We start from the raw sequence: 25916 nt of genomic DNA on the forward strand, positions 1-25916 counted from the left end.
GAAAATCATTCTCCAGGTACCATATCAATTGTTTCTGTCAGGTACCAGTGGGCATTTTAATTCCATTGGTGACTTTTACTGTTCCTTGTCGTTTTTATGAAGAGTGAAAAATGGAAAATACTTGGAACTTCACCTTTTTTTCCATTGACGACCTTGCAGATTGTCATTTAAATCCTAATAACAAGCATGTGCCTAAAATACTCCTCCATCTAACCCGGTGATACAAATGTTTTTTGTCGACTGGATGTAGGTTTTTGTTGCGCTTCTTAGGACATGCCAGCCGGAGAATAAGATGCTAGTTAAGCAAGCCCTGGATATTTTAATGCCAGCTTTACCGAAAAGGCTTCCTCTTGGAGATTCAAGAATGCCGATTTGGATAAGATACACCAAAAAAATTTTGGTGGAGGAGGGCCACTCAATTCCAAATTTGATCCACATCTTCCAACTCATTGTCCGGCACTCAGATCTGTTTTACAGTTGTAGAGCACAATTTGTACCTCAGATGGTTAATTCCTTAAGTCGTCTTGGTTTGCCATACAATACTACAGCAGAAAATAGGCGGCTTGCAATTGAACTTGCTGGATTGGTTGTCAGCTGGGAAAGACAAAGACAAAATGAAACTAAAATGGTTATTGATGCTGATGCAACCAGTGAGGTCAGTAATGGGTTACATCCTTCATCCAGTGCGGATCCTAAGCGCTCAACTGATGGATCTTCCATATCTGAAGACCCAAGTAAACGACTTAAAGTTGAACCTGGTCTCCAATCATTGTGTCTTATGTCACCTGGTGGTGCATCGTCAATCCCCAATGTAGAAACTCCTGGATCTGCTACCCAGCCTGATGAGGAATTCAAGCCAAATGCTGCCATGGAAGAACTAATCATTAACTTTTTTATAAGAGTAAGGCTTTACACTCTTACTACCATTGGGCATGTTTATAACTTACTGGTTTTAATCTATTGGTGGGAAGTTCTGAAATTACGGAGGCCCTTCTTCTCTGAGCAGTATAGTATTATGTATTAAATTTTATAATGAGATTATGCGGATCGTAGGTTTCTTTTGGATCTGGTTAAGTTCTAGGCCATATTGACTACCTTTAGTCTCGAAGTATGTTGGTTGATCGTGGCATTATTCTATTTATGGCTGTAGTTTTAAGTTTCCTTTCTCTTCCTCGAACAGGTAGCAGTGGTAATTGAGCCTAAGGACAGGGAAGCCAACACTATGTACAAACAAGCTTTAGATTTTCTTTCAAAAGCTTTGGAAGTTTGGCCAAATGCGAACGTCAAATTTAACTATTTAGAAAAGCTGCTTAGTAGCATGCCACCGTCTCAGTCAGATCCGTCCACAGCACTTGCTCAGGGCTTGGATGTCATGAACAAGGTTCTGGAGAAGCAGCCGCATCTTTTCATTAAAAACAACATCAGCCAGATCTCACAGGTATACTTGCTGCAGTAAGCGTTATCCTAATATATGAAATCATTTCTGTTCTTTGCTGACTGTTCTGGTCTTCACCAGTTTCTTGAGCTGTCTTTCAAACACAAGATGTTCGACGCTGGGAAATCGCTATGCTCTTTGTTGAAGATGGTTTTCATCGCCTTCCCACATGATGGAGCTAGTACGCCTCCTGACATAAAGCTGTTGTATCAGAAATTCAGTGAGCTGATACAAAAACATGTGCATCCTGTTACTGCTCCACAAGTGTCAGGAGATGATAACTCTCTCGGTTCAATCAGCTTTGTACTTGTTGTCCTCAAAACCTTGGCAGAGGTTCAGAAAAACTTTGTTGATCCTTATGTACTGGTGCATATCCTTCAGCGTCTTTCGCGGGATCTGGGATCAGCAGCGGGTGCTCATCCTAGACAAGTAAGTTATTCTTCAGTAATAGCTACCTTTTTCGTAAGAGATAAAATCATATGCTTTCTTTCTTCCTTATCTGAGGTTAAATCGATTTTACATGGCATTTACCACCTTATTGACTGAGTATTAGAATATCTAGTGCATCTAAATAGCTATGTAGCTTTTTCTTCATGCCTTCGTAAGATTTTCACTTCTATAGTCCTCAGGTTCATCATCTTCGGGCTCTGACCCATCTCCTTATATCATTTGCTGACATGTTTTGGTTAGTTAATATTTGCTGACATGTTTTTGGTACGTACGTTTATTCTATCAAATTCAGGATATCATTTCTCTCTTTTGGTAGCTCCTGTAAATTTTCCCTTCCTTTTTAGAATTAATAACTAGGTATCTGTTTCATGTTTCCCCAATTGTGGCTGACTCTTGTGCCTTTTTGCTGTCCCTTTTTAGAGCCAGCGGACAGATTCAGATTCTGCAGTAACTTCTTCTCGTCAAACTGCTGATGTTGGGGAAGTCATATCTAATATAAAGTCGGTCTTGGAACTTATTGATGAAAGGGTTATGCTTTTAGCGGATTGCAAAAGACCTGTGACTCAAATATTGAACACGTTGCTTTCAGAAAAGGGGACTGATTCTAGTGTGCTTATCTGCGTGCTAGACATGTTAAAAAGGTGGGCTGAGGATGATTTCGGGAAAACAAGTTTATCGGGGTCCTCTGGTGCATTTCTTACCCAGAAAGATATAGTTTCTTTCCTCCAGAAGCTTGCACAGGTTGATAAGCAGCACTTCTCATCTGTTGCTTTGGATGAGTGGGATAAGGCGTATCTCCAGCTTTTATATGGACTTTGTGCCGATTCAACGAAGTAAGTTTTCTTGTTTAAATCTTATCCTGAGTCAAAGCTTTTTATGAGAGAGATAATATCATCTGTTTTTCACTATTAGGTATCCGTTGGCACTCCGACAAGAGATCTCTCTGAAAGTTGAGAGACATTCCATGCTTGGTTTACGGGCAAGGGATCCTGATATGCGAAGGAAGTTCTTCTTGTTATACCATGAGTCTCTCGGAAAAAATTTATTTGCACGGTTGCAGTATATTATTCAAAACCAAGATTGGGAAGCTATGGGTGATGTTTTTTGGCTCAAACAGGGTCTTGATCTCCTCCTAGCCATTTTAATTGAGGAGAAGCCCATTACGCTAGCACCGAATTCTGCCAGGGTAGTACCACTTTTGCCATCACAAAATCCTGGAACACATTACCAACCACCTGCTATGCCAGAGGGACCTGAAGAAGTTGGTTCAATGTTTGATAGCATTGTAATGAAGCATGCACAATTTCTTAGCGCGGCAAGCAAACTTCAGGTGATTGCAAATTATTAAAGTTTTTTGCTGAGGCGTTATGGTGCTTTCTTTTGTCCTGTTAAATCGAGAATATTTACTAATTATTTTAGGCTCTTTTGGGTTTTTTTACCTTTGGAAGCTGGATTAATCTGTATTATGTTCTCTTTTTCTGCTATAGGTCGCTGATGTTGTTATCCCTTTAAGGGAGCTTGCTCACACAGATGCCAATGTTGCTTACCATTTGTGGGTGCTAGTATTTCCAATTGTGTGGGCAACTCTACACAAGGAAGAGCAGAAAGCTTTAGCTAAGCCTATGATTTCTCTACTTTCGAAGGACTACCACAAGAAGCAGCAAGGGCACAGACCAAATGTTGTTCAAGCACTTCTGGAAGGGCTTCAGTTGAGCCATCCTCAACCTAGGATGCCTAGTGAGCTTATCAAATATATAGGAAAAACGTACAATGCATGGCATCTGGCATTGACTTTGTTAGAGACTCATGTCATGCTGTTCACGAATGAATCAAGATGTGCTGAGTCTCTTGCTGAGCTTTATCGTTTGTTAAACGAAGATGACAGGAGATTTGGATTGTGGAAGAATAGGTCCAACACCACCGAATCGAGAGCTGGGCTTTCAATGGTTCAACATGGATTTTGGCAACGTGCTCAGAGCCTATTTTATCAGGCAATGGTTAAGGCAACCCAAGGCACTTACAATAACACAGTACCTAAGGCCGAAATGTGCCTGTGGGAGGAGCAATGGCTCCACTGTGCCACTCAACTTGGTCAGTGGGATGCCCTGGTAGATTTTGGAAAAAGCACCGAGAATTATGAAATTTTGCTTGATAGTCTTTGGAAAGCTCCAGATTGGGCATACTTGAAAGATCATGTGATACCCAAAGCACAAGTGGAAGAGACGCCGAAGCTTCGTTTGGTTCAAGCTTGTTTTGCCCTTCATGAAAAAAATGCAAACGGTGTAGGAGATGCTGAAAACATAGTTGGGAAAGGCGTTGATCTTGCTTTGGAACAGTGGTGGCAGTTACCGGAAATGTCTCTTCATGCTAGGGTGCCTCTACTGCAGCAATTTCAACAACTAGTGGAGGTGCAAGAGTCTTCTAGAATTTATGTTGACATCACAAATGGGAGTAAAGTTCCTGGAAATGCTGCTTTTGGGGGACAGGGAAATCATTATGCAGATCTGAAAGACATTCTTGAGACTTGGAGGCTAAGAGCTCCAAATGAATGGGATAATATGACCATCTGGTATGATATGCTGCAGTGGAGGAATGAGATGTATAATGTTGTAATTGATGCATTTAAGGACTTTATAACTTCAAATACTCAACTTCATCACCTCGGTTATCGTGACAAAGCATGGAACGTCAATAAGCTTGCTAGGATAGCTCGGAAACAAGGGCTTTATGATGTTAGCGTTCAGATACTTGAAAAAATGTATGGGCACTCGCAAATGGAAGTACAGGTACAATTCTCGTAGACCTTTAACTTTATTATTTGAGTTTCTTTGGGTTGAACATATAGTTTTCACATATATTATTCTCTCTTTATTATATATATAAATTATTTCCCTAATTCGTTTAAAATATTTATTCGTTTAATTGTTAATCGTTTAATTGAAGTCATGTATTGCCACCTCTCATCCTTTGCCACGATCCTATATAATAAGTTTACGTTCCCTGAATCTGTTTTGTTTGAGCTTGAAATATTGTTAATTATTAAAGTTCTCTTGGCCACGTCTGTGGATGCAGGAAGCCTTTGTTAAAATTAAAGAGCAGGCAAAAGCTCATCTGGAAACGAAAGGAGAGCTTGCTACTGGTCTTAATCTGGTTAATAGCACAAATTTGGAGTTCTTTCTAGCGAAGAACAAGGCAGAAATTTTTCGACTAAAGGGGGATTTTCATTTGAAGCTAAACGACACTGAAGGTGCTAATATTGCATATTCCAACGCAATCACCCTATTCAAAAATTTACCCAAAGGATGGATAAGCTGGGGAAATTACTGTGAGATGGTATTTCTTCTGATTGGATGCTGCTTCTATTCCTTTGCTATGAATAGTCCCTGTCCTCATATTAGACATTATATTCTACTTTTGTTTCGTAGGCATACCAAGAAACACAAGAGGAAATCTGGCTGGAATATGCCGTTAGCTGCTTTCTTCAGGGTATAAGATTTGGAGTTTCCAATTCCAGAAGTCACATGGCTCGTGTTCTTTATCTTCTTAGTTTCGATACAGCAAATGAGCATGTTGGTAAAACATTTGATAAACACTTGGACCAAGTACCTCACTGGGTGTGGCTTTCTTGGATCCCACAGCTGTTGCTTTCCTTGCAGCGTACAGAAGCACCCCATTGCAAATTAGTTCTAATGAAAATTGCTGCAGTATTCCCGCAGGTAAATCATATTAGTGTTGTATTTAGGTGAACTTTCTTTTTGGTCATTTCATCTGAGTGTGAAATTGTTTTCCATTTCAGGCTCTCTATTACTGGCTTCGCACCTACTTACTAGAACGCCGTGATGCAGTAAATAAATCGGAACTTAGCAGAATTGTTTTGGCTCAAAGAATGCAGCAGAATGTTCCTGGTGTTAGTGCGGTTCATGTTGGAGGCAATTTACCATCAGAAACTCAAATCCATCAAGGTGCTCAAACAAGTGCGGCTGTTGGAACCACCCGTGATAATGGTAACCCACATGCGCAAGAAAGTGAACGTGCCAGTATGGAAAACAACTTTAATTCAGGGAATGATCAGCCTATGAACCAAAGCAGTTCAACTATCAATGAAAATAGTCAACACGCAGTAATACGGGATGGTGCTTCCTTGGCAATGTCTGCTGCTGGTGCTTTTGATGCTGCAAAGGATATTATGGAAGCTCTTAGGAGTAAACATAACAACTTGGCCAGTGAGCTTGAGGTAGTGTTCTGTTGGTGAATATACTGATTCTTTAAGTTCTCTCCATACAAATTTCATGTGGTAGATAAATCCCAAAAAAAGTAGGAAAAGAAAAAACTACTGTCTGGTTTATGTAGCTCAGATTCAGATTTTAACTCAATTGCACGTTTACTGCTTCTTTACTTGGATAATCATTAAATCTAATGATTAATTATTCCTCTCAGGTTCTTCTCACGGAAATAGGTTCGAGGTTTGTTACTCTACCAGAAGAAAGACTTCTTGCGGTTGTGAATGCTTTGTTGCATCGATGTTACAAATATCCAACTGCCACCACTGCTGAAGTTCCCCAACCGCTCAAGAAAGAACTCTCGGGTGTATGCAGAGCTTGTTTTTCTGCAGATGCTGTGACCAAGCATGTCGCATTTGTGAGAGAATACAAACAGGATTTCGAGCGTGACCTGGATCCAGAAAGCAATTCTTTCCCTGTCACACTCGCAGATCTGACAAAGAAACTGAAAGACTGGAAAAACATTCTTCAGAGTAATGTTGAAGACAGGTTCCCCGTTGTGTTGAGATTGGAAGAAGAGAGCAAGGCGCTGCGTGACTTCAATGTTGTTGATGTGGAGATACCAGGACAGTACTTTGCTGACCAGGTAATTTGGATTGTTATCCTCGTTTTTTGTTTATAGACAATGTGAACATTCTCTACAGGGGCTGTAAATTATAGATTCTGCCGCTCGTTCTTTTTATTTTCTCTTTATGCTGCGTGGTGAACTAATCATATGTTTAACTGCACAGGAAGTCGCACCTGATCATACAGTAAAGTTGGATAGGGTTGGAGCAGACATACAAATTGTACGAAGGCATGGGAGCAGCTGCAGACGTTTGACTCTTATTGGCTCCGATGGCTCGCAAAAGCATTTTATTGTTCAAACATCACTAACTCCTAATGCGAGGAGTGATGAACGAATCTTGCAGCTTTTCCGTGTGATGAATCAAATGTTTGACAAGCATAAAGAGTCGAGAAGACGCTATTTAGGGCTTCACACTCCGATCATAATCCCTGTCTGGTCTCAGGTATGCCTTGAAAAAAATCAGCTTAGTTCCTCTTTCCGTTCTTGAAAAAAATCAGCTTAGTTCCTTTTTCCGTTCCGTGTGATGAATCAAATGTTTGACAAGCATAAAGAGTTGATGTTTCTTTCGATGAGTAATTTATGTGTGATTCAGTTTACCTGATTTTCGTGAAACTTCACATATTCAACTTAGTTCTCCTTCTAGCTGCCCATAATAAGAGTAGGTAAATCGCTCAAGGAGGTATGGCATGCTAACATTTTTTCGTCTCAGGTCCGAATGGTTGAGGATGATCTCATGTACAACACTTTCCTTGAGGTATATGAGAATCACTGTGAAAGGAATGGTCGAGAGTCAGATCATCCTATTACCTACTTCAAGGAGAAACTCAATCAAGCTATCTCAGGGCAAATCTCACCAGAAGCAATTGGAGATCTTCGGCTACAGGCTTATGGTGAAATCACAAAGAACATAGTCAATGACACCATCTTCTCTCAGTACATGTACAAGACATCAATGAGCGGAAGTCATCTTTGGGCTTTCAAGAAGCAATTCGCTGTCCAGCTAGCTGTATCCAATTTCATGTCCTTCATTCTACAAATTGGTGGAAGATCCCCAAACAAGATCTTGTTCGCCAAAAATACGGGGAAAATGTTCCAGACAGATTTTCATCCATCGTACGACTCCAATGGGATGGTCGAGCTCAACGAACCTGTCCCTTTCCGCCTCACAAGAAACATGCAAGCATTTCTATCGCATTTTGGTGTCGAAGGTCCTCTCATGTCAAACATGTGTTCTGCATCTCAAGCAGTTTTCTCCTCCAAGGTAATAAAAAATATTTACCATAGCTTGAGTGATGCACTCAAATCATTTGGCCTCTAACCTCTTCTTCTTTTTTGCGAATTTTCAGCAAAACGAACATCTTCGGTATCAATTAGCCATGTTCTTTCGCGATGAGCTTCTATCATGGTTTGGAAGAAGACCTCTTGGGGTTCCTATTCCTCCTGTTACAGGAATTGCTTCTCTGAGTTCGGCCGAGCTGAAGCACAAAGTTAACTCAAACGTGGACGATGTCATTGGACGAATCAGAGGAATAGCGCCACAGTATTTCTGTGAAGAGGTACAATCATCATTTACATCTCCACGAGTTTTTTATGCTACTAAAGTTCTCATAAAACTCAAAAAGAAGCTCTTGTCCATTTTCTGAACTACTGAAACTGATATGTTCGAGTTGTTCATTACAGGATGAGAACTCGGTGGAGCCGCCACAGTCTGTACAAAGAGGTGTGAATGAATTGGTGGAGGCAGCTTTGTCGCCTCGCAATCTATGTATGATGGATCCAACATGGCATCCTTGGTTCTAACCTGCTTTAAGTTAAACTTTTAACCATTTTGGGGTAGAAACTGAGTTTTGAAGTGGTTAGATTTGTAAATAGTTAACAAACTCATTAGGGTTTTTTTTGGATGATCATCTATTAAGTTAAAAAGTCGAAATTTCCTCTACACAGCAGTTCACAAGTTTTTATGGTAATAACCGAAATGAATGGCAAAGGGGAGGAGATAAACAATGCTAATTACTGCGAAACTAGTGGGTTCATTTTCGTTAGATTAATATATGTAATTTATGCAATGTCATTCTTTTTTTTTGTTTTTGTGAGTTTCCAAGGTAACACAAAGATGAAACAGAATGATGTCAATCTTGTAAATACAGCACTTTTTTTTTTTATGACCCAACCCATGCTTCTTCCTCTTCCTTCCATATCTCAATCTCTTGTCAACGTTTCGCTCATTTTGTATGAGCCATCATCGCTGTGAATATATCCTCCACTCGAGACAGACCCGAAGACCGTCACATGGGTCTCTGTTTCTCTTCTCCGAAAGCCACCAGACATGGCACCAGTCGCCGGATTCCTAATCTGACGCAGGGGAAGGCAAAACAGAAGGTTAGTAATAAAAACAAGAAGAAGACGAAGACGAACAAGATCCAATGGAGGCAAGGAGGAGGGACTCCGTACGGTAAGCGTATAGATTTTGGGTACGCTAAGGACTTCGATAATCGATACGCCATTGGGAAATTGCTCGGACATGGCCAGTTTGGCTTTACATACGTAGCCACCGATAACAACAATGGAAATCGCGTCGCCGTCAAGAGAATCGATAAGGCCAAGGTAAAAAAACCATCATTGGATTCACACGTTTTCGTGATTTCTCTATGATTCCAAAAGCTCATCGTTAATGGGTTTTAACCTAAAGATCCATAAATTTCTATTCAACCGTTAATTATGTCATTGCTTGACAACAAAGTAAGCTCTCCATCTCAAGTTCTTGGCTGACTCTAAGATATTTTTTCATACCTTTTTTATGGCAAAATGGTTTTGGGTAATTTGGTGTGCAGATGACTCTACCGATTGAAGTGGAAGATGTGAAGCGAGAGGTTAAGATACTAAAAGCTTTAGGTGGGCATGAGAATGTGGTTGGGTTTCACAATGCTTTTGATGACAATAACTATGTTTATATAGTTATGGAGTAAGCCTCAAGCTTTGACTCTGTTTTCACCTATCATTCTTTTTCTTGTGATACAAGGAAAAATGAATTTACCCTGGCTTTAATGAGTTTTTCTTTTTCCAGGTTATGTGAAGGTGGTGAATTGCTAGATCGAATCCTAGCTAAGTAAGAGTTTGCGTTATTACATAAAATTAATCTGTAGAAAATAAACATTTTTGGGAAGTTACTTTATGTGTATATGTTTCTAGGAAAGATAGCCGTTACACCGAGAAAGATGCAGCGGTTGTGGTGAGACAAATGCTGAAAGTTGCAGCTGAGTGCCATTTACGCGGTCTAGTGCACCGTGATATGAAGCCAGAGGTAGGTACGGTTCGGTTTGATTTGATGCCTGGAATATGTGAAAGAACCTTCATGATCACTTTAAACAGAGTTTTCATTTTAAACCCATCAGAATTTTCTGTTCAAATCAACTGAAGAAGATTCGTCTTTAAAGGCTACAGATTTTGGTTTGTCAGACTTCATAAAGCCAGGTAAGTCTTGCAAGTGTTTTCACGTGTCTAGTCTTGTCTCTGAGAGCAGGATGATATATGGAGACGATTTTGTGAAAATGGCTGCAGGAATGAAATTTCAGGATATAGTAGGAAGCGCTTACTACGTTGCACCTGAAGTGTTGAAACGTAGGTCGGGACCTGAATCAGACGTCTGGAGCATCGGTGTCATCACTTATATTCTGCTCTGCGGGAGAAGACCCTTCTGGGATAAGACTCAAGATGGGATATTCAATGAGGTCTAGTAATTTTCTGACAGAACATAGAAAATGATCTAAAGCAATGATGTGTTTTTTCATGGATACTGACTTGAAGAACAACAGGTCATGAGAAAAAAACCTGATTTCAAAACAGTCCCGTGGCCAACTGTTCGCAACAGTGCCAAAGATTTCGTGAAGAAGTTGTTAGTTAAGGAGCCGCGTGCACGGTTAACAGCAGCTCAAGCACTATGTATGTTATGCATATGCCATAAGCTTTCCATTGTCTGAGGTTAAATTCACTCATCTTCTTGATGGTTTGGGTTTGCAGCACATCCATGGGTGAGAGAAGGAGGTGAGGCCTCAGAGATTCCAATAGACATATCTGTTCTGAACAACATGCGTCAGTTTGTTAAATTCAGCCGCCTTAAGCAGATTGCTCTTAGGGTAATTAAGAAAGAGATCTATTGTATTTCATATGAAAAGTTAAAAGAGTTTTCGTTTTTACTTGAGTTGTTATGTTTTTGTAGGCTCTGGCGACAACAATTGAAGAGGATGAGCTGGAGGATCTCAGAGACCAGTTTGATGCTATTGACATTGACAAAAACGGTTCTATAAGCCTTGAGGAGATGAGGCAGGTAAGAAGTAGCCAACACAAGTAAGCGATTTCACCGCATGACTGCAATGGAGAGAGAGTCTACTAACTTTCTAATCTTAAACAGGCTCTTGCAAAAGATGTTCCTTGGAAACTGAAAGATGCAAGAGTAGCAGAGATTCTTCAAGCGGTAAGTAAACTGAGTATTTAGGACTAAAGCCCCTTCCACATGTTAGTGTATAATCCAAAATGTGTCTGCGTCTTTGCAGATAGATAGCAATACTGATGGGTTGGTGGATTTCACTGAGTTTGTGGTGGCTACTTTGCACGTAAACCAATTGGAGGAGCATGACTCTGAGAAGTGGCAACAGAGGTCAAGAGCAGCATTTGACAAGTTTGACATAGACAGAGATGGGTTTATAACTCCCGAGGAACTTCGAGTGGTCAGTGATCTCAAGCCTTTTACATTCCCCTCTTTTTTTCTGCTTTGTTTTCTTAGAATCAATGTTTGCAGCAAACGGGTTTGAAAGGCTCCATAGAACCACTTCTTGAAGAGGCAGACGTGGATGAAGATGGGAGACTCAGCATCCATGAGTTTCAAAGACTTTTGAGAAGTGCAAGCATCAAGTCAAAAAATGTTAAAACCCCTCCTGGTTACCAGCTTTCTCGAAAGATGTAAATTAACAAGTCCACAACCCTGATCTCCCATATACAGAACATTATTTGTCACCATGTGTTTTTTACTCTCAGACCAAGAAAATTGTATATTGGATAAAAACCCGTCTGGTTGTAAAGAGATACAAACAAGTGATTTTGTGTTTTATTCGCTTGTGATAATGTTACATAGTTAGGTGGTGCTTTTGAGTTCCTTATCAATCAAAGTACTAGCACACAGGGTTGAGGGGAATATGTTTATCAGTTTATGCCTTTAAAATGTCATTCACACCACCGGGAGGACTACCTTGAACAGCTTGAGATGATGAGTTTGCAGTAGGTGTCAAGCTTTCTCTCTTCTCTTTTCCAGAAACATCCTGCATAGAAGTAAATTTGATCAGTCCGTGAGAAATATAAATAGTAACAACAACAACACAGAGCGAACTTGTTGGTAAAGCCATAGAAGATATATCACTCACCTGTTGAACTAAAGAAGATGCATGGATTTTAAGCTCAAGCTCTAAACCAACATCATATTTATCGTCATTGCCTTGATCTAAAGACTTGTTTTTGGAATGTTGTTTACTTGAAGCACCAGAAGATGATGAGGAACGTTTCTGAACCGATGCTTGTTCGATTAGAGGATTGACGACTGAGGCTGAATAAGGTATAAAAGTGGACTGGCCCTGAGTTATGGCTACTACAGGGATAGGATAAGTGTAATGTGGTATCCATGGAACCATACTTCTGACTCTATGCTGATACTGAGCATTGAGTATCTCAATATCTGACTTGAGAGTTGCTTTTTCCTCTCTCAGCTCCGTCTTCTCTTGAATAAGCTGCTTAAAGCAATGGTAAAAGAGATGAGCACAGAATCAAGTAAGAGAATAATATAATAGGCAAGTAAATCAATTCTTCACCTCACGAGACTCTTGAGATAGTGTTGCATACTCAGCCTTTAGTCTTTCAACTTGGTTCATTACATCCTTCAGCATTTGTATCGTATCAGTGAGAAGTGAAACTTTGTCACTCTTAGGCCTATTTGGATCTGCAGAAACAAAACCATTAATCTCAATTCAAAAGTCTTGTGAGATAGATAGATAGATAGATAAATATATAATACCTAATGCGTTTCCAAGCTCAAGAAACTGTTCTTTGAGCTTATCTCTACGAAGCTTCTCTCGCTCTGCTTTACTGGAACAAACTGCTTCCTTGTTCACCATCTCAGCTCTGAAATTTATACGAAATCAAAGCTATGAATAAACATGACACAACCATAAAGTTTATATTTTTAAGCATTAAGACCTGAGATTATGTCCCGAAGTAGAAGTAGAAGAAGAAGAAGAAACAGAGGAATCGGATTCAGAGCAAGCTTTTAGTTTCTTCGATTGATCCATATTTACAATGTTAAAACTTCTGATACAACTAAGAAAGATAAAGAGAGAGAGAGAAGAAGAAGAAGAAGTAGAAGTTGGTTTCGTCTTCGTCTTCTGCAACGTAAGTAGTATATAAAACCCAATCCGGCGATAATGGTGGTGGACGCCGACGAGGCAAATCAACAACTTGTGCTCCCCACGCGCCACCATTCAAGAGCTATTATACTCTACTCCTGGTTACACTCTAACTTATCCACGTGTACAACCGTTGATTCAACTGACTTTTAGTCTTCTCAGATCTCAACCGTCAAAACGTTACAACCTAAAAAATAAAGGAACGATCTTTATTGAAGTTTTGGGAGTGGAAGAAGAAGGGAGAGAGGATGAAGATTGTGACTTACAACGTTAATGGCTTAAGGCAACGAGTTTCCCAGTTTGATTCTCTTCTCAAACTTCTCGATTCCTTCGACGCTGATATCATCTGCTTCCAGGTTTTTTTATTTTTTTACTTCAATTTTTAAAATTTCAATCCTTTTCTTCTCTGTTTTCGCCTATGAATCCGTGTTTTGAAATCTAGGAAACGAAACTTAGAAGACAGGAATTAACAGCAGATTTGGCTATAGCTGATGGGTATGAATCGTTTTTCTCGTGTACACGCACTTGTGAGAAAGGTCGTACTGGTTACTCTGGTAAGCATCAAAGCTATTGTCTTTAGTGGATTTGTGAGAAACAGAGGAAATGGTTGTGGAGTTTTTTTAATCCTCTCCTCTTGAAATTTTGCAGGTGTAGCAACGTTTTGCAGGGTAAAGTCAGCATCTTTAAGCTGTGAAATTGCTTTGCCTGTTGCAGCAGAAGAAGGCATCACTGGTCTTGTAAGTGGTAATTCACGATTGGGGAAGATTGAAACGTCTGTGATAGCTGAAGGGCTTGAGGAATATGAGAAAGATGAGCTTCTTAGGATTGACCAAGAAGGACGCTGTGTTATAACTGATCATGTCCACTTTGGTATGACTCTTAATTCTTTTTTCATGTACATTCTTGTATGCAAAATGTAATTTTCTTTACAGTTTGCATATATCTATGTGTTTTTTGGCAGTTGTTTTCAATGTCTATGGACCGCGAGCTGTAGCTGATGATGTTGAGAGGATTGAGTTTAAGCATCGGTTCTATGATATTTTAGAGGTAAGCTTTCTGAATGGACACAAGGAGGTACTTCGGCTTATCATGATATTTGGGTTAACTGTTTCTTAGTTTTCTTGTAGAGAAGATGGGAGTGTCTTTTGCGTCAAGGAAGAAGGGTATTTGTTGTTGGGGATCTCAACATTGCTCCTTCTGCTATGGATCGATGTGAAGCTGGGCCTGATTTCGAGAAAAACGAGTATGTAATATACTCATATTCATGATCTGCTTTAGTCGAGACTTTTTTGTCCTGTCAGATTTCTCATTTCATGCCAATAAAAAAATGCAGGTTCAGGAAGTGGTTTAGATCTCTGCTAGTTGAACGTGGAGGCTCATTCTCAGATGTTTTCAGATCAAAACATCCAGAAAGGTGAACTTTTGTGATAACCTCTCTGTCTCTATTGAGGGAGCCATCTATATCAGTTGATTACATTCTTTGAACCTTTTTCTATCATTGATTTCTTATTTCTGGAATTCTAATAGGAAAGATGCATTCACATGTTGGTCCTCGAGTACTGGAGCAGAACAATTTAACTACGGTTCGAGGATTGATCATATCTTAGTTGCTGGTTCATGCTTGCATCAAGACAAAGATAAGCAAGGCCATAGTTTTATTGCTTGCCATGTCAAGGAATGTGACATATTGACAGAGTATAAGCGGTTTAAGAATGAAAATATGTCAACAAGGTAAGTCTAGATGATCAAGAATGATCCCATTTGTGTTTCAACATAAAAGATTACCTTTTCTATTCAACTTGGATCTCAAAATGACCGTGAATCACCTTCTGCACACTACAGGTGGAAAGGTGGATTGGGTACAAAATTAAAGGGATCAGACCATGTACCTGTATTCACTAGTTTTGATGATATGCCAGACATCCCGGCACACAGCACGCCGCCATTATCTTCGAGATACCTTCCTATGATTTATGGTTTCCAGCAGACTCTTGGTACAAAAACTTTCCTCTATTTTCCATTGTGATAGATTGGTTCATATTCTCAGTTTCATTCCTGTCTCTATCTTTGTTGTATCTTTCTTCACTCTTTTTGTTTACTGTAACAGTTTCAGTGTTTATGAAAAGGCAAGCCAATGAGGAAGCCAAAGCTAATGAAGTGACATATTCAATCTCGAGTCAAGGTAATGCTTCATCAAGCTGTGGAGATATTTCGACAGGACCACTGAGAACCTGTGGTTCAAAAGGGATTTCACTGGAGAACGAACCCACTTGTAGCGTTACAGAATCAGACATTATGGCATCAAGAGGTTCCATCGATAACCCTACTGATGGACTCTGTGTATCATCAGTGAGAGCTGAGAATATCTCTAGAGATGGAAACAGGAAAAAAGCGAGGAAAATCCAATCATCTCAGCTTTCTCTCAAATCCTTTTTCACTGCAACCTCAAAGGCGAACAATGGCGGGGATAATAAGTCTTCATCCTCCAGTCAGGGCTCCCAAGTGGATAGCATCACAGAACCGGCAGTTTCCAGCAGAGAAGACGGTGAATCGACGACTACTTCAACACAAGAAGAAGATCAAAGCGGTTCTTCAGCTAAACAAAAGAACGGTACAGCTCTAATGGAGTGGCAAAGGATACAGAACCTAATGCAAAACAGCATACCTCTCTGCAAAGGACATAAAGAAGCTTGTGTTGCTCGGGTCGTAAAGAAACCAGGTCCCACATTTGGCCGTAGATTCTACGTCTGCTCTCGAGCTGAGGTAAAAGAACTAAGCAAAACCACCCCCAAGTCTTTTTAACCGTGGTAATTATATATGCTCTAATGGTATCTACATCACTTGCACAGGGACCTTCCTCTAATCCAGAAGCAAACTGTGGTTATTTCAAATGGGCTTCATCAAAATTCAAAGACAAGTAAATGAGTGATGAAATCAAACATGACGAGTAATGTGAATGGTCAGGAACCAAGGATTTAATCTAGTGAGCTCAGGTACACCATGAAGAGAAACTCAACAATGTCGGTATATAGTTAATACCATAATATAATCTCTTAAGCCTTGACCAATGTGTAAAGCTGCTGGATTTAGCTTATTTCCACGTTCCTGTCTCTATCACTTTATCCCTCTTGGTCTCGTTTAATAATGTCGTTCCTTCTAATGTGACTAACTTTTAGCTTTGTAGCAGCTAATATACTAATGTTACAAGTTGCATAAAATTTTAATTATAAGGTATGTTAATCGACATGGATACGTAGACGTATACGTATGTGTGTGTGTATGGAATTTGTTAATATTTATATGGAAGATGACATGAAAGCGCAAAATGCTGATGGAAGGGAATGTGTCACCCACGAAATTGGTGGTGTCAATCGTCGACGTCACTTACGATTGTTTTTTTATACATGTAAAATTGTTATGTTACTTGCTTTGCTTGGCTTTTGAAGATGTCAAAAGGACTTGAATTAACGTAATTATCTCTTGGGATAAATATGATTTACAAAAGTAAACATTAGAGTCATTGTTCTCAAGATAAGTTTTATCTAGAAAAGAGATGAAGCAATCGGCACTAGTTACCATAACACTTGGATTTTTGGGGTTAGAAAAAGATGTCGACCAAACACGTGGTTGGAGAAGAAGTAGAGATTACAATAGTTTGCTTACAACAATCACAATCTTCTAGAACCCCCGGAGGTTTCAACATGATCATCTTGTTTAATTAAGGACTAAAAGGAGAGTCGAATTTGATCGTAATGGAACATGAGCACTTTTCATAGTTTGGCCATGTTTAAGACTTTTCAATGTAATACTTAGATAACAACTTAAGCATGCTGATTATCTTTTTAAAATTCGAAGATAATTTTGCGTATAAAGTTTAGTAAAAAAAAGTCAGTGACCAATAGTAAAAAACGAGTTTAGTTTACTCTAAATATTATTAATCTAAGTCCGTGATTCCGGTTCATTTGAATTACCTTACGCAGAAGAATACAAAAAAAAAAAAAAAAAGAAGTAAAATAATAATTCAGTCGACTTTTCTTCTACGAATGTTTAGAAAAACAAAAAGCCGACTTTTTCCTTGATTAAGACTTCCATAATATGAAGTTTTTATATTTTTTTTGGTTTAGATTAGCACTAAATAATAAAGAAGTTAAAATTTAAAATATTAGTTAAATTTAAAATATTTATGTATCACCTATTTGATACTACTAATTTTTATATTATTGTAGTATAGTAGTACAAAACGACCGTTTGTTGGCCTTTACCATTGGCCTTTCTTTTGTAGTATAGTAAGAAAAAAAATTTCACATAAATCAAATTGCACATTACCATTTGGCATTTCTTTTTTAGTATTTCCATTGCTAAAAATAAAAATAAAAACAACAAAAAATACTTATCAAATAGTATGGTTTGTATGGTTGTGGGAGGCAAGCTATAATAAATGTATACAAGAACGACTTTTCTAACTCTTCTAAAAATCTATTTCTGTCTTCTCAATATCCAACAAACAATACAATGTTCATACTAAAGTCTCTATACAACAAAATCACACTCCCTCTGTTTCATATTAAGTGTCATTTTAGGATTTTTCACACAGATTAAGAAAATCATTAAATTTTCTATTTTACCTCTTATCAATATATTATTTATTTTTTTCTATTGGTCAATATATTAAATTGGTAGGGATAAAATTGGAAAATTTACCAAACATCTACCTTGGAAATACAAAATAACACTTATTTTCTAACAAAATATTCAGCCTAAAATGACACTTAATATGAAACCGAAAAAGTAATAATCAATAAATAAAAAAATCTACACATAAGAAGATTCCATTTTTCCAACTTCCACCATAAAATACTTTTCTACTAATAAAAATAAATTAGCATGCAAATATTTTTTTTATATAACAATAACTAAAAATCAAAAAAAAAAACTGATTTCATTTTCTGTAATATGTTAAAAAAAAAAAATGACAATTACAGCCACAGAACAATTTGGCCACTACGCATAAAAATCTTACGTACATTCTTATCTCCTTGTGCAATAATTTCCCCAACTGGATAAGGGATCAGACTCATCATATCTCACAGGACCCGACCCTTCTTTATTAACCCGACCCATCTTCTTAATCCCCCTATGCATTTAAAAACTAATTAGAGTCTTAATCACGCAATTAAATGACTAATCCTCTCTTTGCCTATAAATAAACCTCTCTCTGTTTCCCTTCTTCTTCAATCTTTTCCCTCTCTCTCTCTTTATCGAACATTAACAACAAAGGCAAAACTCGAAAACGATACCGTTTCATAGCAACGATGCTTTCTTCATCGCCGACCTCCTCCTTCACTCATCCATTTCTCTCTTCTTCTTCTCCGCCTCTCTCCCCTACTCTATCTCCGTCGTCTCGCACGGCTCGGATCTCTCCTCCTCTAGTCTCCGCTTCTTGCTCTTACACCTGCGCCGAAGACTCCCCGAGATTGCATCAGATCCCTCGGCGATTTACGGCGGCGAACGCTTCCCTCTACGATGTCCTCGAGGTTCCTCTAGGCGCGACGAGCCAAGATATCAAATCGGCTTACCGGAGACTAGCCAGGATCTGCCATCCCGACGTGGTGGGAACCGATCGGACTAATTCGTCGGCGGAGGAGTTCATGAAGATCCACGCCGCCTACTGTACGCTTTCTGATCCCGAGAAACGCTCTGTTTACGACCGGAGGATGTTGCGTCGGAGCAGTCCTTTGACCGTTGGTACCTCCGGGTTGGGCAGTTACGTTGGACGGAACTGGGAAACTGATCAGTGCTGGTAGTGAGTTGACTCGGTGGGAACGAGTTATAGACCGAGTTTTAATTAGTGGTGTAAATACGAAAGCGATCAGGGCTTTGACGTTTGTAATTAATAGTACTAGTTACAGTAATTAAGCTAACACGGGCGAGGATTAGTGTGCTAACATACGCCGTGTGTTTCGTGTTTACGTAGGATCTACGCGTTTTTTTTTACCTTGTGAATCCTATTATCAATGAAAAAACAAAAAATCATATAGTATAAGTTTTGCTTCCAGTGTTCTGATTAGAGCTGTTTAAAAAGTTATAAGACTGTGCAAAGTAGTCAAGAAACAAATCGAATAGTATTGTTATGTTGTAGTTTCAGTCAGTTTTCGTTTCTCTACTCGACATCATTGTGAACCAAAAAATACGGATAGAGGAATACATATATCGTCCAATTTAGGAATATCTACAGCTGAGATAGAGAATGCATCCAACTGACCAAAAAGAAAAAAAGAAAAAACAATTAGGATATGCATCCATACGTGATTATGATCTTCTGGCCCACAGATACTCTAGAACACGTGAACATGGATGGATGGCCGATGAATATATGATTTATCCGTATGAACCAAACAACAAACCCATCACTTTTTTCAAGTACTAAATCGAGAGATTTTGTTCTTTAATGGATTTGGAGAAACGAATATATACGATTAAGGATATATTGATCTAAGTTGGAGATTTGGACGACTTTGCTGATAAATTGATGTAACCCATCGTTTAGGTTTAAAATTATGAACCGTAGAGGCGACAAATACGGGTCCCGCTAGTTTGTGGAAACTAGAAAGAAGAGGTCCGTTTAGATCTTCTGCTTCGCTTCAACATTTTTTTCTGTATTTTTTTATCTTAATTTGTCGGGACTTTAATTTTTATACTGTATTATATACTTTTCTTTATTTATTCTGTCGAAAAATGCTTTTTATTTCTTTAAATTCAACTTGTAAAATGTCCTTCTAGAAGGTAGAAGATAGTGTGTCACTATTTTTTTTTTTTTTTAATATCTTTATAAGACAAATAAAATCATAGGGGAGGCAACAAATATCCTTCAGTCTCGTGGCTCTTCTTCCTCTGTTCTTTTTTTGTGTTTTTCTTCTTCTTGTTTTTGTTTTCTTTTGTGATAATATATTTTGTAAGAAATTTGCTACTGGACAGAATGTGATTCAACGACTTTTACGCGCAGAACATTTTCGACGTTTAACTGAAAGACGTGCTCCAGTGGATTATATATAGAGAAATTCATTGTAACCACGTTGTCTTCGATTGGATAAGAAAAAAAAAAGTTGTTATTTGTTGAGAGAACCCATTTATTCACTTTTAATGATAGGTAAATATACACATACTTATTTTACCTTGTTGGGTAAACTTTTTAAAAGTGATAAAACGAACGAGGCTTTAGCCGGATAACGCTCTCAAACGAAAGGATTTTGAATCATCACGTACTTTATTTCTTGTTTGGGACAAATTATCTATCTACTAGCAGTATTTTGTCCTATTAGTTTGCTTGCATTTGCGTATATGAATGATTAAATTATAATATAATATCGATCCACTTGTGTTGTAGTATCTACTATCTGTGATAATACCAAAATTAATGTGGAGAAGATAATTGTCATAACATTATCCAATCAAATTAATGTATATTGGTGAAGTGAGGAAAGTCTCTTTGTCAGTAACTAGCACTAATGAGCAGGACTGGAAAACAGCTGCGACCAAACCAAACTAAACCAAAGTGTTTGTTAAGTTAAACTGAAACTAACTGAATTACTAATATGGTTTGAGTTTTTATATAAACCGGTAAACCCATACTGTCTATGGAAAACGCTGAATGTGCCTTTAGACAAGAAAAAAAAAGGAGAGATTTTGTTTCCACTATCATAGTAGACTACTAGACTAGTAGTACTAGTACATAGTATTTTTCTTCAATTGTATGAATAAATTATGTAGTTATCTCCTTGTTTTTTTCAGAATCTCAACATGTAAATGTGAAACATGGCCCAGAAATAAATATGGTTGGTTATAACATTCGATGTAGACACACACGACTTCAAGAAAAACCCAGCTAGCCCTTGGCCAAATAAATGGTTATGTCTCTTTATGGCCCCAATATTTAAGTTATCCAATCACATTTCCAACAGTTTTCTATTTCGACGTCTTAATTTATACTTAAAGCTACTAATATTATTATCTTCTATGAATTCGGGATATAAACCATGAGAATCCCAAACACACAGGTGTGTTAATTAACCTTGGGAATTAATCAAAGTAATCTCGAAGATTTGAACAATTTTTGTTGACATTTTCTGAACAAACCGTAATGAACAATCACCAAAGACCTTAAGAATTTGAAATCCTACACTTCCCTATTATCATATTTTAAAATATGGAATAGGCTTAATATAAAATGAAACAAAAAAGAACGGAAGTAGCTAAGACGAAGACTTGGTAAATGTACTAATAAGTAATTTACTCCGACAACGAAAGCCGGCGACGACCGGCGTGTTCTGTAAGAAATACAAAGAAATGACAGAAACCGTGTTTCAAAGACCAAACCAAACCAAACCCTCCTACTAACAAAACAACAAAAATGATTCTTCATTATCTTTAAAAATTAAGACCCAACCCGTTTCTTAATTTTCTTGATCTAAACCTGTTTTGTGTTACCTATGGGTGATCTAGCTAAGCAGATATTGTCTCGACCGATTCAACTCGCAGACCAAGTGGTGAAAGCCGGAGATGAAGCCACGATCAACAAACAAGAATGCGCCGAGATCAAGTCCAAGACGGAAAAGCTCTCTGCTCTTCTCCGTCAAGCGGCTCGTGCTAGCTCCGACCTCTACGAACGTCCCACGCGCCGTATCATCGACGACACTGAAAACGTTCTCGAGAAAGCATTGACGATGGTTCAAAGATGCCGTGACGATGGCTACATAATGCGTCTTTTCAACATAATCCCCGCCGCAGCCTTCCGTAAAATGATCTCCCAACTAGAAAACTCCGTCGGCGACGTCTCCTGGCTCCTCCGTGTCTCAACTCCCGCCGGTAACGACGACGACGAAGGGTTTGGCTACTTAGGCCTCCCTCCGATCGCAGCCAACGAGCCAATCCTGTGTCTTATTTGGGAACAAATCGCGGTTTTAATGACCGGTTCGCCGGATGATAAATCCGACGCCGCAGCGTCGTTAGCTTCGTTAGCGAGAGATAACGACAGATACGTGAAACTGATAGTTGAAGAAGGTGGAGTCAACCCTTTGTTGAAACTTGTTAAAGAAGGTAAAATCGACGGTCAAGAAAACGCGGCGAGAACAATCGGGTTATTGGGTCGTGACCCGGAAAGCGTGGAGCATATGATTCAGCTTGGTGTGTGTTCAGTGCTTTCGAGTATTCTCAAAGAAGGTTCGATGAAGGTTCAAGCCGTTGTGGCTTGGGCTGTTTCAGAGCTTGTTTCTGGTAACCACGCGAAATGTCAAGAGCTCTTCGCCCAAAACAACGTGATTCGTCTTCTCGTGAGTCATTTAGCGTTTGAAACGGTTCAAGAACATAGCAAATACGCGGTTGTTGCGGGTAGAGCTACGTCGATGCATCACGCCGTCGTGATGGCGAGTAAAATCAATTTGCCGGCGGTTAACGAGGAAGAGGAAGGGGACGATACTAATACTAGCCACATGGTGCCGAATCAGATGCATAACATCGTTACGACTACAATGGCGATGAAGGCGGTTGGATCGGGATCATCAAAATCGAATTTGTCTAACCGATTTGTAACCGACGACGAGGATGAGAAACCGCCGGAAAAGCTGCCGGAGAAGAGTTATAGTTTGAATTCAAAGATCAAGGCTTACAGTAGTACGGCGCATCAATCACGAAACGCGTCGGTCACGAGAGGGAGAGAGCTTGAAGATCCGGTGACGAAGACTTACATGAAAGCGATGGCGGCGAGAGCGTTGTGGAAACTCGCTGTTGGAAACTCATCGATCTGCCGAGTCATCACCGAGTCACGAGCTTTGCTCTGTTTCGCGGTTTTACTAGACAAAGGAGACGCAGAGACCAAGTACAACACAGCGATGGCCATCATGGAGATAACCGCCGTAGCGGAGGAAAACGCAGATCTGAGAAGATCAGCGTTCAGACGAACTTCGCCGGCGTGCAAAGCGGTTGTTGACCAGTTATTCAGAATCGTAGAAAACGCCGACGCCGGATCCGATTTGCTCATCCCCTGTGTAAGATCAATCGGAAACTTAGCAAGAACGTTCAAATCCGCAGAAACGCATATGATCGTGCCTTTGGTAAAACTACTCGACGACGAAGAACCAGATTTAGCGGCGGAAGTAGCGATCGCGTTAGCTAAATTCGCGACGGAGGACAACTTCTTAGCGAAAGAACACTCGAGGACGATCATCGATGCTGGAGGATCTAAGCTTCTGGTACAGCTAGCGTATTTCGGAGAGAACGGAGCTCAGATCCCAGCGCTTGTTTTGCTTAGCTACGTGGCGATGAACGTACCTGACAGTGAAGAGTTAGCTAAAGACGAAGTGTTAACTGTATTGGAGCGAGCTTCGAAACAAGCTAATGTGATCGAAGACGAAGATATGGATGCTTTGTTGTACGAAGCTAAAAGCAGACTCGAGCTTTACCAATCCAGAGGTTCCAGAGGCTTTCACGTATGACTCGAATCGATTTCCACATGTATTCAAATACTAGGCGGTGACTCTGTTTTTTTATTTTCCCAGTATTTAATTTTTGGCCCATTAAACAATAGGCCCAAATTATAAATTCGGCCCAATTTGAGGACGCGTGCACACATGATAAACCGACGCGGAGAGACGGAAGTGGCAATTTTCCCACTCCAGAAGAATCTTCCACGAAAAAAAAATGTTAATTTGGGCGGCAGAGTGAAATTAGGGTTTGATTACATTCCACTAAATTTAGGGTTTGTGCACTAATTTCCTTTATAATTACAGATTTAATCCACTCAACCTCTCTATATATATAAACACAAACACGCCTTGGGATTTTATCAAACAAAACCCTAATTCACCCCAATCTCTTCTTCTTCGTCTTCAAACTTTTTTTTTTTTGATTCCGATGGCTTCAGAGGATCAATCCGTGGTGAGATCTACCGGGAAGGTGAGTTGGTTCAGCGATATCAAAGGCTATGGTTTCGTTACTCCCGATGACGGCAGCGTTGAGCTTTTCGTTCATCAATCCTCAATTGCTTCCGACGGTTTCCGGAGTTTAACCGTCGGCGATTCGGTTGAGTTTACTGTTGCTGAGGGAAGCGACGGCAAGACCAAAGCCGTGGATGTTACTGCTCCAGGTGGTGGTCCTCTTAAGAAGGAGAACAGCTCTCGTGTTAGGCGCGGCGGCGGATGCTTCAAGTGTGGTGAGGGAGGTCATATCGCTAAGGATTGCCGTGGCGGCGGCGGTGGTGGTGAGCGTAAAGAGGGTTGTTTCAAGTGTGGTGAGGGAGGTCACTTTGCTAGGGATTGTTCTTCTCAGAAATCAGGTGGGAACGGAGGAGAGCAACGTGGAGGTAGGAAGGAAGGGTGTTACAATTGTAATGAGGTTGGTCACTTTGCTAGGGATTGTACTCAGAAACCTGCTGCTGGAAACGTGAGAAGCGGCGGCGGTGGTGAGCGTAATGGATCTTGTTACACATGTGGTGGAGTTGGTCACATGGCGAGAGATTGTGCGACTAAGAGCACTGGTTGTTACACATGTGGTGGTCCTCACTTGGCTCGTGATTGTGACAGGAGAGGAAGCGGCGGCGGTGGAGGTGGAGGTAATAATAAGTGTTACAAGTGTTTCGAAGTAGGTCACTTTGCTAGGGAATGTTCTGTAGTAGATGAATTAGTGAATTGATTTCCTAATCAACGAAACAAAAAAGAGAATGAAGATTGAATCGAGTTATATATATATATATATATTATTTATATATATATTTCTCTTCGTTTTCATATGATCTTTTTTTTTGTTGATGGGAATGAAACTGCCCTGGTCCTTTTGATGTTTTGGTGTTTTTTTTTTTATGACTTATTATTATTATACTACCAACAAAGAGTGATCCTACTAAACTAGTTGTTGTTATTTCACTGATTTGGATGCGCTTTTCTATCTGTTTCTGGAAATTTTGACCTCATATATTGCTTATGTCATCCAACTTTGAGTTTCTTTTGTCCTTTCTGTTACCTGTTTCAGTTTATTGCTTTTGTACTTGTGATGTTTTTGACAAGCATGACGTCCCCAAAGTCCGTAACTTTTTAACTCATTCCCAAAAATTGTAGCATGTTTTGGGCCGTTCGTAGAGATATAGAATTCTCGATTATGACTTGCATTAGTAACCTGTGTTTTGGTGGAATTTGTGACTTTTGACAATTAAAGGGGATGTCGCAGTTCGTAGACAACGCTTTAAGTAATGACCTCACTATGATCTGGTTAATCGTTACCTGCTTTGTACAGTCATCATATAGGGGGATGTCACAGTCTTTTGTCCGGGTTAAAAGTTTGTACCTAATTTCATTACTAGCAAAATCTAAGACTGATGACGATTCTTTCTAATAGAAGAAACTGGAAACCCAAGTTTGGTGTTCACCTTTTACTGCCCAAACAGAGCCACATGATCATTGATTAGATTATAGTAAGACACTCATATAAATAAACCTGATTAGGTTAAACATCATCCACGTCTCCTTGTGTTTTATATCGTTGGATCCAATCAACCAAAACCTTACTAATCACCTCGCATCGCATTAACCACTAAATAACTTTTATGGTGTATTAAAGTTACATTGTGATTTTAGTAGATGTCTCTTGAAATAGTAGGTTAATGAGAAATTTAAGGTTATGGATCGATTTCTTATGATATTCGAAGTGGAAATCGAACCTGGAACTTCTACTAGTTTACATCTCTGTTCTAA

The 25916-nt window shown here is 39.4% G+C and overlaps 7 protein-coding genes across 8 annotated transcripts in view; 6 read left to right on the forward strand and 1 right to left on the reverse strand.

Annotated features, from left to right (window-relative positions):
- The window catches only part of LOC104729576 (transformation/transcription domain-associated protein-like), a 41292-nt gene extending 32493 nt beyond the window's left edge, over positions 1–8799 (forward strand). Inside the window, exons 21-34 of the mRNA XM_010448529.1 lie at positions 251–901; positions 1181–1438; positions 1517–1864; positions 2306–2718; positions 2798–3215; positions 3373–4671; positions 4958–5218; positions 5311–5601; positions 5682–6119; positions 6323–6751; positions 6897–7175; positions 7443–7994; positions 8080–8289; positions 8414–8799. Coding sequence (XP_010446831.1) covers positions 251–901; positions 1181–1438; positions 1517–1864; positions 2306–2718; positions 2798–3215; positions 3373–4671; positions 4958–5218; positions 5311–5601; positions 5682–6119; positions 6323–6751; positions 6897–7175; positions 7443–7994; positions 8080–8289; positions 8414–8533 — 5967 coding nt within the window. The 3' untranslated portion in view covers positions 8534–8799. The remainder of the gene's footprint in view (positions 1–250; positions 902–1180; positions 1439–1516; positions 1865–2305; positions 2719–2797; positions 3216–3372; positions 4672–4957; positions 5219–5310; positions 5602–5681; positions 6120–6322; positions 6752–6896; positions 7176–7442; positions 7995–8079; positions 8290–8413) is intronic.
- Positions 8988–11713, forward strand: LOC104729578 (calcium-dependent protein kinase 18). The gene is made up of 12 exons (XM_019233854.1): positions 8988–9337; positions 9565–9695; positions 9798–9839; positions 9923–10034; positions 10126–10204; positions 10292–10461; positions 10546–10672; positions 10751–10866; positions 10950–11057; positions 11142–11204; positions 11284–11457; positions 11529–11713. The coding sequence occupies exons 1-12, from the start codon at positions 9023–9025 to the stop codon at positions 11691–11693; spliced, it is 1602 nt and encodes a 533-aa protein (XP_019089399.1). The 5' UTR covers positions 8988–9022; the 3' UTR covers positions 11694–11713.
- On the reverse strand, positions 11818–13326 carry LOC104729577 (transcription factor bHLH11-like). Its single transcript, XM_010448530.2, has 5 exons — positions 12974–13326; positions 12792–12898; positions 12589–12716; positions 12148–12507; positions 11818–12045 (listed from the first exon to the last, which is right to left on the reverse strand). Exons 1-5 carry the CDS (start codon positions 13252–13254, stop codon positions 11935–11937), a joined length of 987 nt encoding a protein of 328 aa, XP_010446832.1. The 5' UTR covers positions 13255–13326; the 3' UTR covers positions 11818–11934.
- On the forward strand, positions 13393–16429 carry LOC104729579 (DNA-(apurinic or apyrimidinic site) lyase 2-like). Of its 2 annotated transcripts, XM_010448532.2 has the most exons (10): positions 13393–13535; positions 13622–13733; positions 13828–14049; positions 14141–14226; positions 14307–14422; positions 14513–14593; positions 14707–14910; positions 15022–15173; positions 15287–15942; positions 16029–16429. In XM_010448532.2, the coding sequence occupies exons 1-10, from the start codon at positions 13428–13430 to the stop codon at positions 16098–16100; spliced, it is 1809 nt and encodes a 602-aa protein (XP_010446834.1). In that variant the 5' UTR covers positions 13393–13427; the 3' UTR covers positions 16101–16429. The 2 variants fall into 2 exon arrangements, with proteins under 2 accessions (XP_010446834.1, XP_010446835.1); XM_010448533.1 differs by lacking the exons at positions 13393–13535; positions 13622–13733; positions 13828–14049 and having other exon boundaries at positions 14142–14226; positions 14312–14422; positions 16029–16423.
- On the forward strand, positions 18403–19241 carry LOC104729580 (chaperone protein dnaJ 11, chloroplastic). The gene has a single exon (XM_010448535.2). It carries the CDS (start codon positions 18492–18494, stop codon positions 18981–18983), a length of 492 nt encoding a protein of 163 aa, XP_010446837.1. The 5' UTR covers positions 18403–18491; the 3' UTR covers positions 18984–19241.
- LOC104729582 lies at positions 21338–23905 on the forward strand. The gene is made up of 2 exons (XM_010448537.2): positions 21338–23660; positions 23759–23905. The coding sequence occupies exons 1-2, from the start codon at positions 21666–21668 to the stop codon at positions 23876–23878; spliced, it is 2115 nt and encodes a 704-aa protein (XP_010446839.1). The 5' UTR covers positions 21338–21665; the 3' UTR covers positions 23879–23905.
- On the forward strand, positions 24085–24861 carry LOC104729581 (cold shock protein 1-like). The gene has a single exon (NM_001319283.1). The coding sequence runs from the start codon at positions 24085–24087 to the stop codon at positions 24859–24861; it is 777 nt and encodes a 258-aa protein (NP_001306212.1).

The sequence above is a fragment of the Camelina sativa genome, chromosome 12 (assembly GCF_000633955.1).
Source record: "Camelina sativa cultivar DH55 chromosome 12, Cs, whole genome shotgun sequence".
NCBI lineage: Eukaryota > Viridiplantae > Streptophyta > Magnoliopsida > Brassicales > Brassicaceae > Camelina > Camelina sativa.

Excerpts from the sequence above, each read along its gene's own strand:
- LOC104729579 (XM_010448532.2), top strand. The coding sequence starts at position 13,428 with ATGAAGATTGTGACTTACAACGTTAATGGCTTAAGGCAACGAGTTTCC. Across the intron at positions 14,911-15,021 it reads AATGAAAATATGTCAACAAG|GTGGAAAGGTGGATTGGGTA; the intron begins GTAAGTCTAGAT and ends TGCACACTACAG. Across the intron at positions 15,943-16,028 it reads ACGTCTGCTCTCGAGCTGAG|GGACCTTCCTCTAATCCAGA; the intron begins GTAAAAGAACTA and ends TCACTTGCACAG.
- LOC104729577 (XM_010448530.2), bottom strand. The coding sequence starts at position 13,254 with ATGGTGGCGCGTGGGGAGCACAAGTTGTTGATTTGCCTCGTCGGCGTC. Across the intron at positions 12,899-12,973 it reads ACTTCGGGACATAATCTCAG|AGCTGAGATGGTGAACAAGG; the intron begins GTCTTAATGCTT and ends TATAAATTTCAG. Across the intron at positions 12,717-12,791 it reads TGAGCTTGGAAACGCATTAG|ATCCAAATAGGCCTAAGAGT; the intron begins GTATTATATATT and ends TTGTTTCTGCAG.
- LOC104729578 (XM_019233854.1), top strand. The coding sequence starts at position 9,023 with ATGGGTCTCTGTTTCTCTTCTCCGAAAGCCACCAGACATGGCACCAGT. Across the intron at positions 9,696-9,797 it reads TATGTTTATATAGTTATGGA|GTTATGTGAAGGTGGTGAAT; the intron begins GTAAGCCTCAAG and ends TTCTTTTTCCAG. Across the intron at positions 10,673-10,750 it reads AACAGCAGCTCAAGCACTAT|CACATCCATGGGTGAGAGAA; the intron begins GTATGTTATGCA and ends TTGGGTTTGCAG.
- LOC104729582 (XM_010448537.2), top strand. The coding sequence starts at position 21,666 with ATGGGTGATCTAGCTAAGCAGATATTGTCTCGACCGATTCAACTCGCA. Across the intron at positions 23,661-23,758 it reads GAGGTTCCAGAGGCTTTCAC|GCCCAAATTATAAATTCGGC; the intron begins GTATGACTCGAA and ends ATTAAACAATAG.
- LOC104729581 (NM_001319283.1), top strand. The coding sequence starts at position 24,085 with ATGGCTTCAGAGGATCAATCCGTGGTGAGATCTACCGGGAAGGTGAGT.
- LOC104729580 (XM_010448535.2), top strand. The coding sequence starts at position 18,492 with ATGCTTTCTTCATCGCCGACCTCCTCCTTCACTCATCCATTTCTCTCT.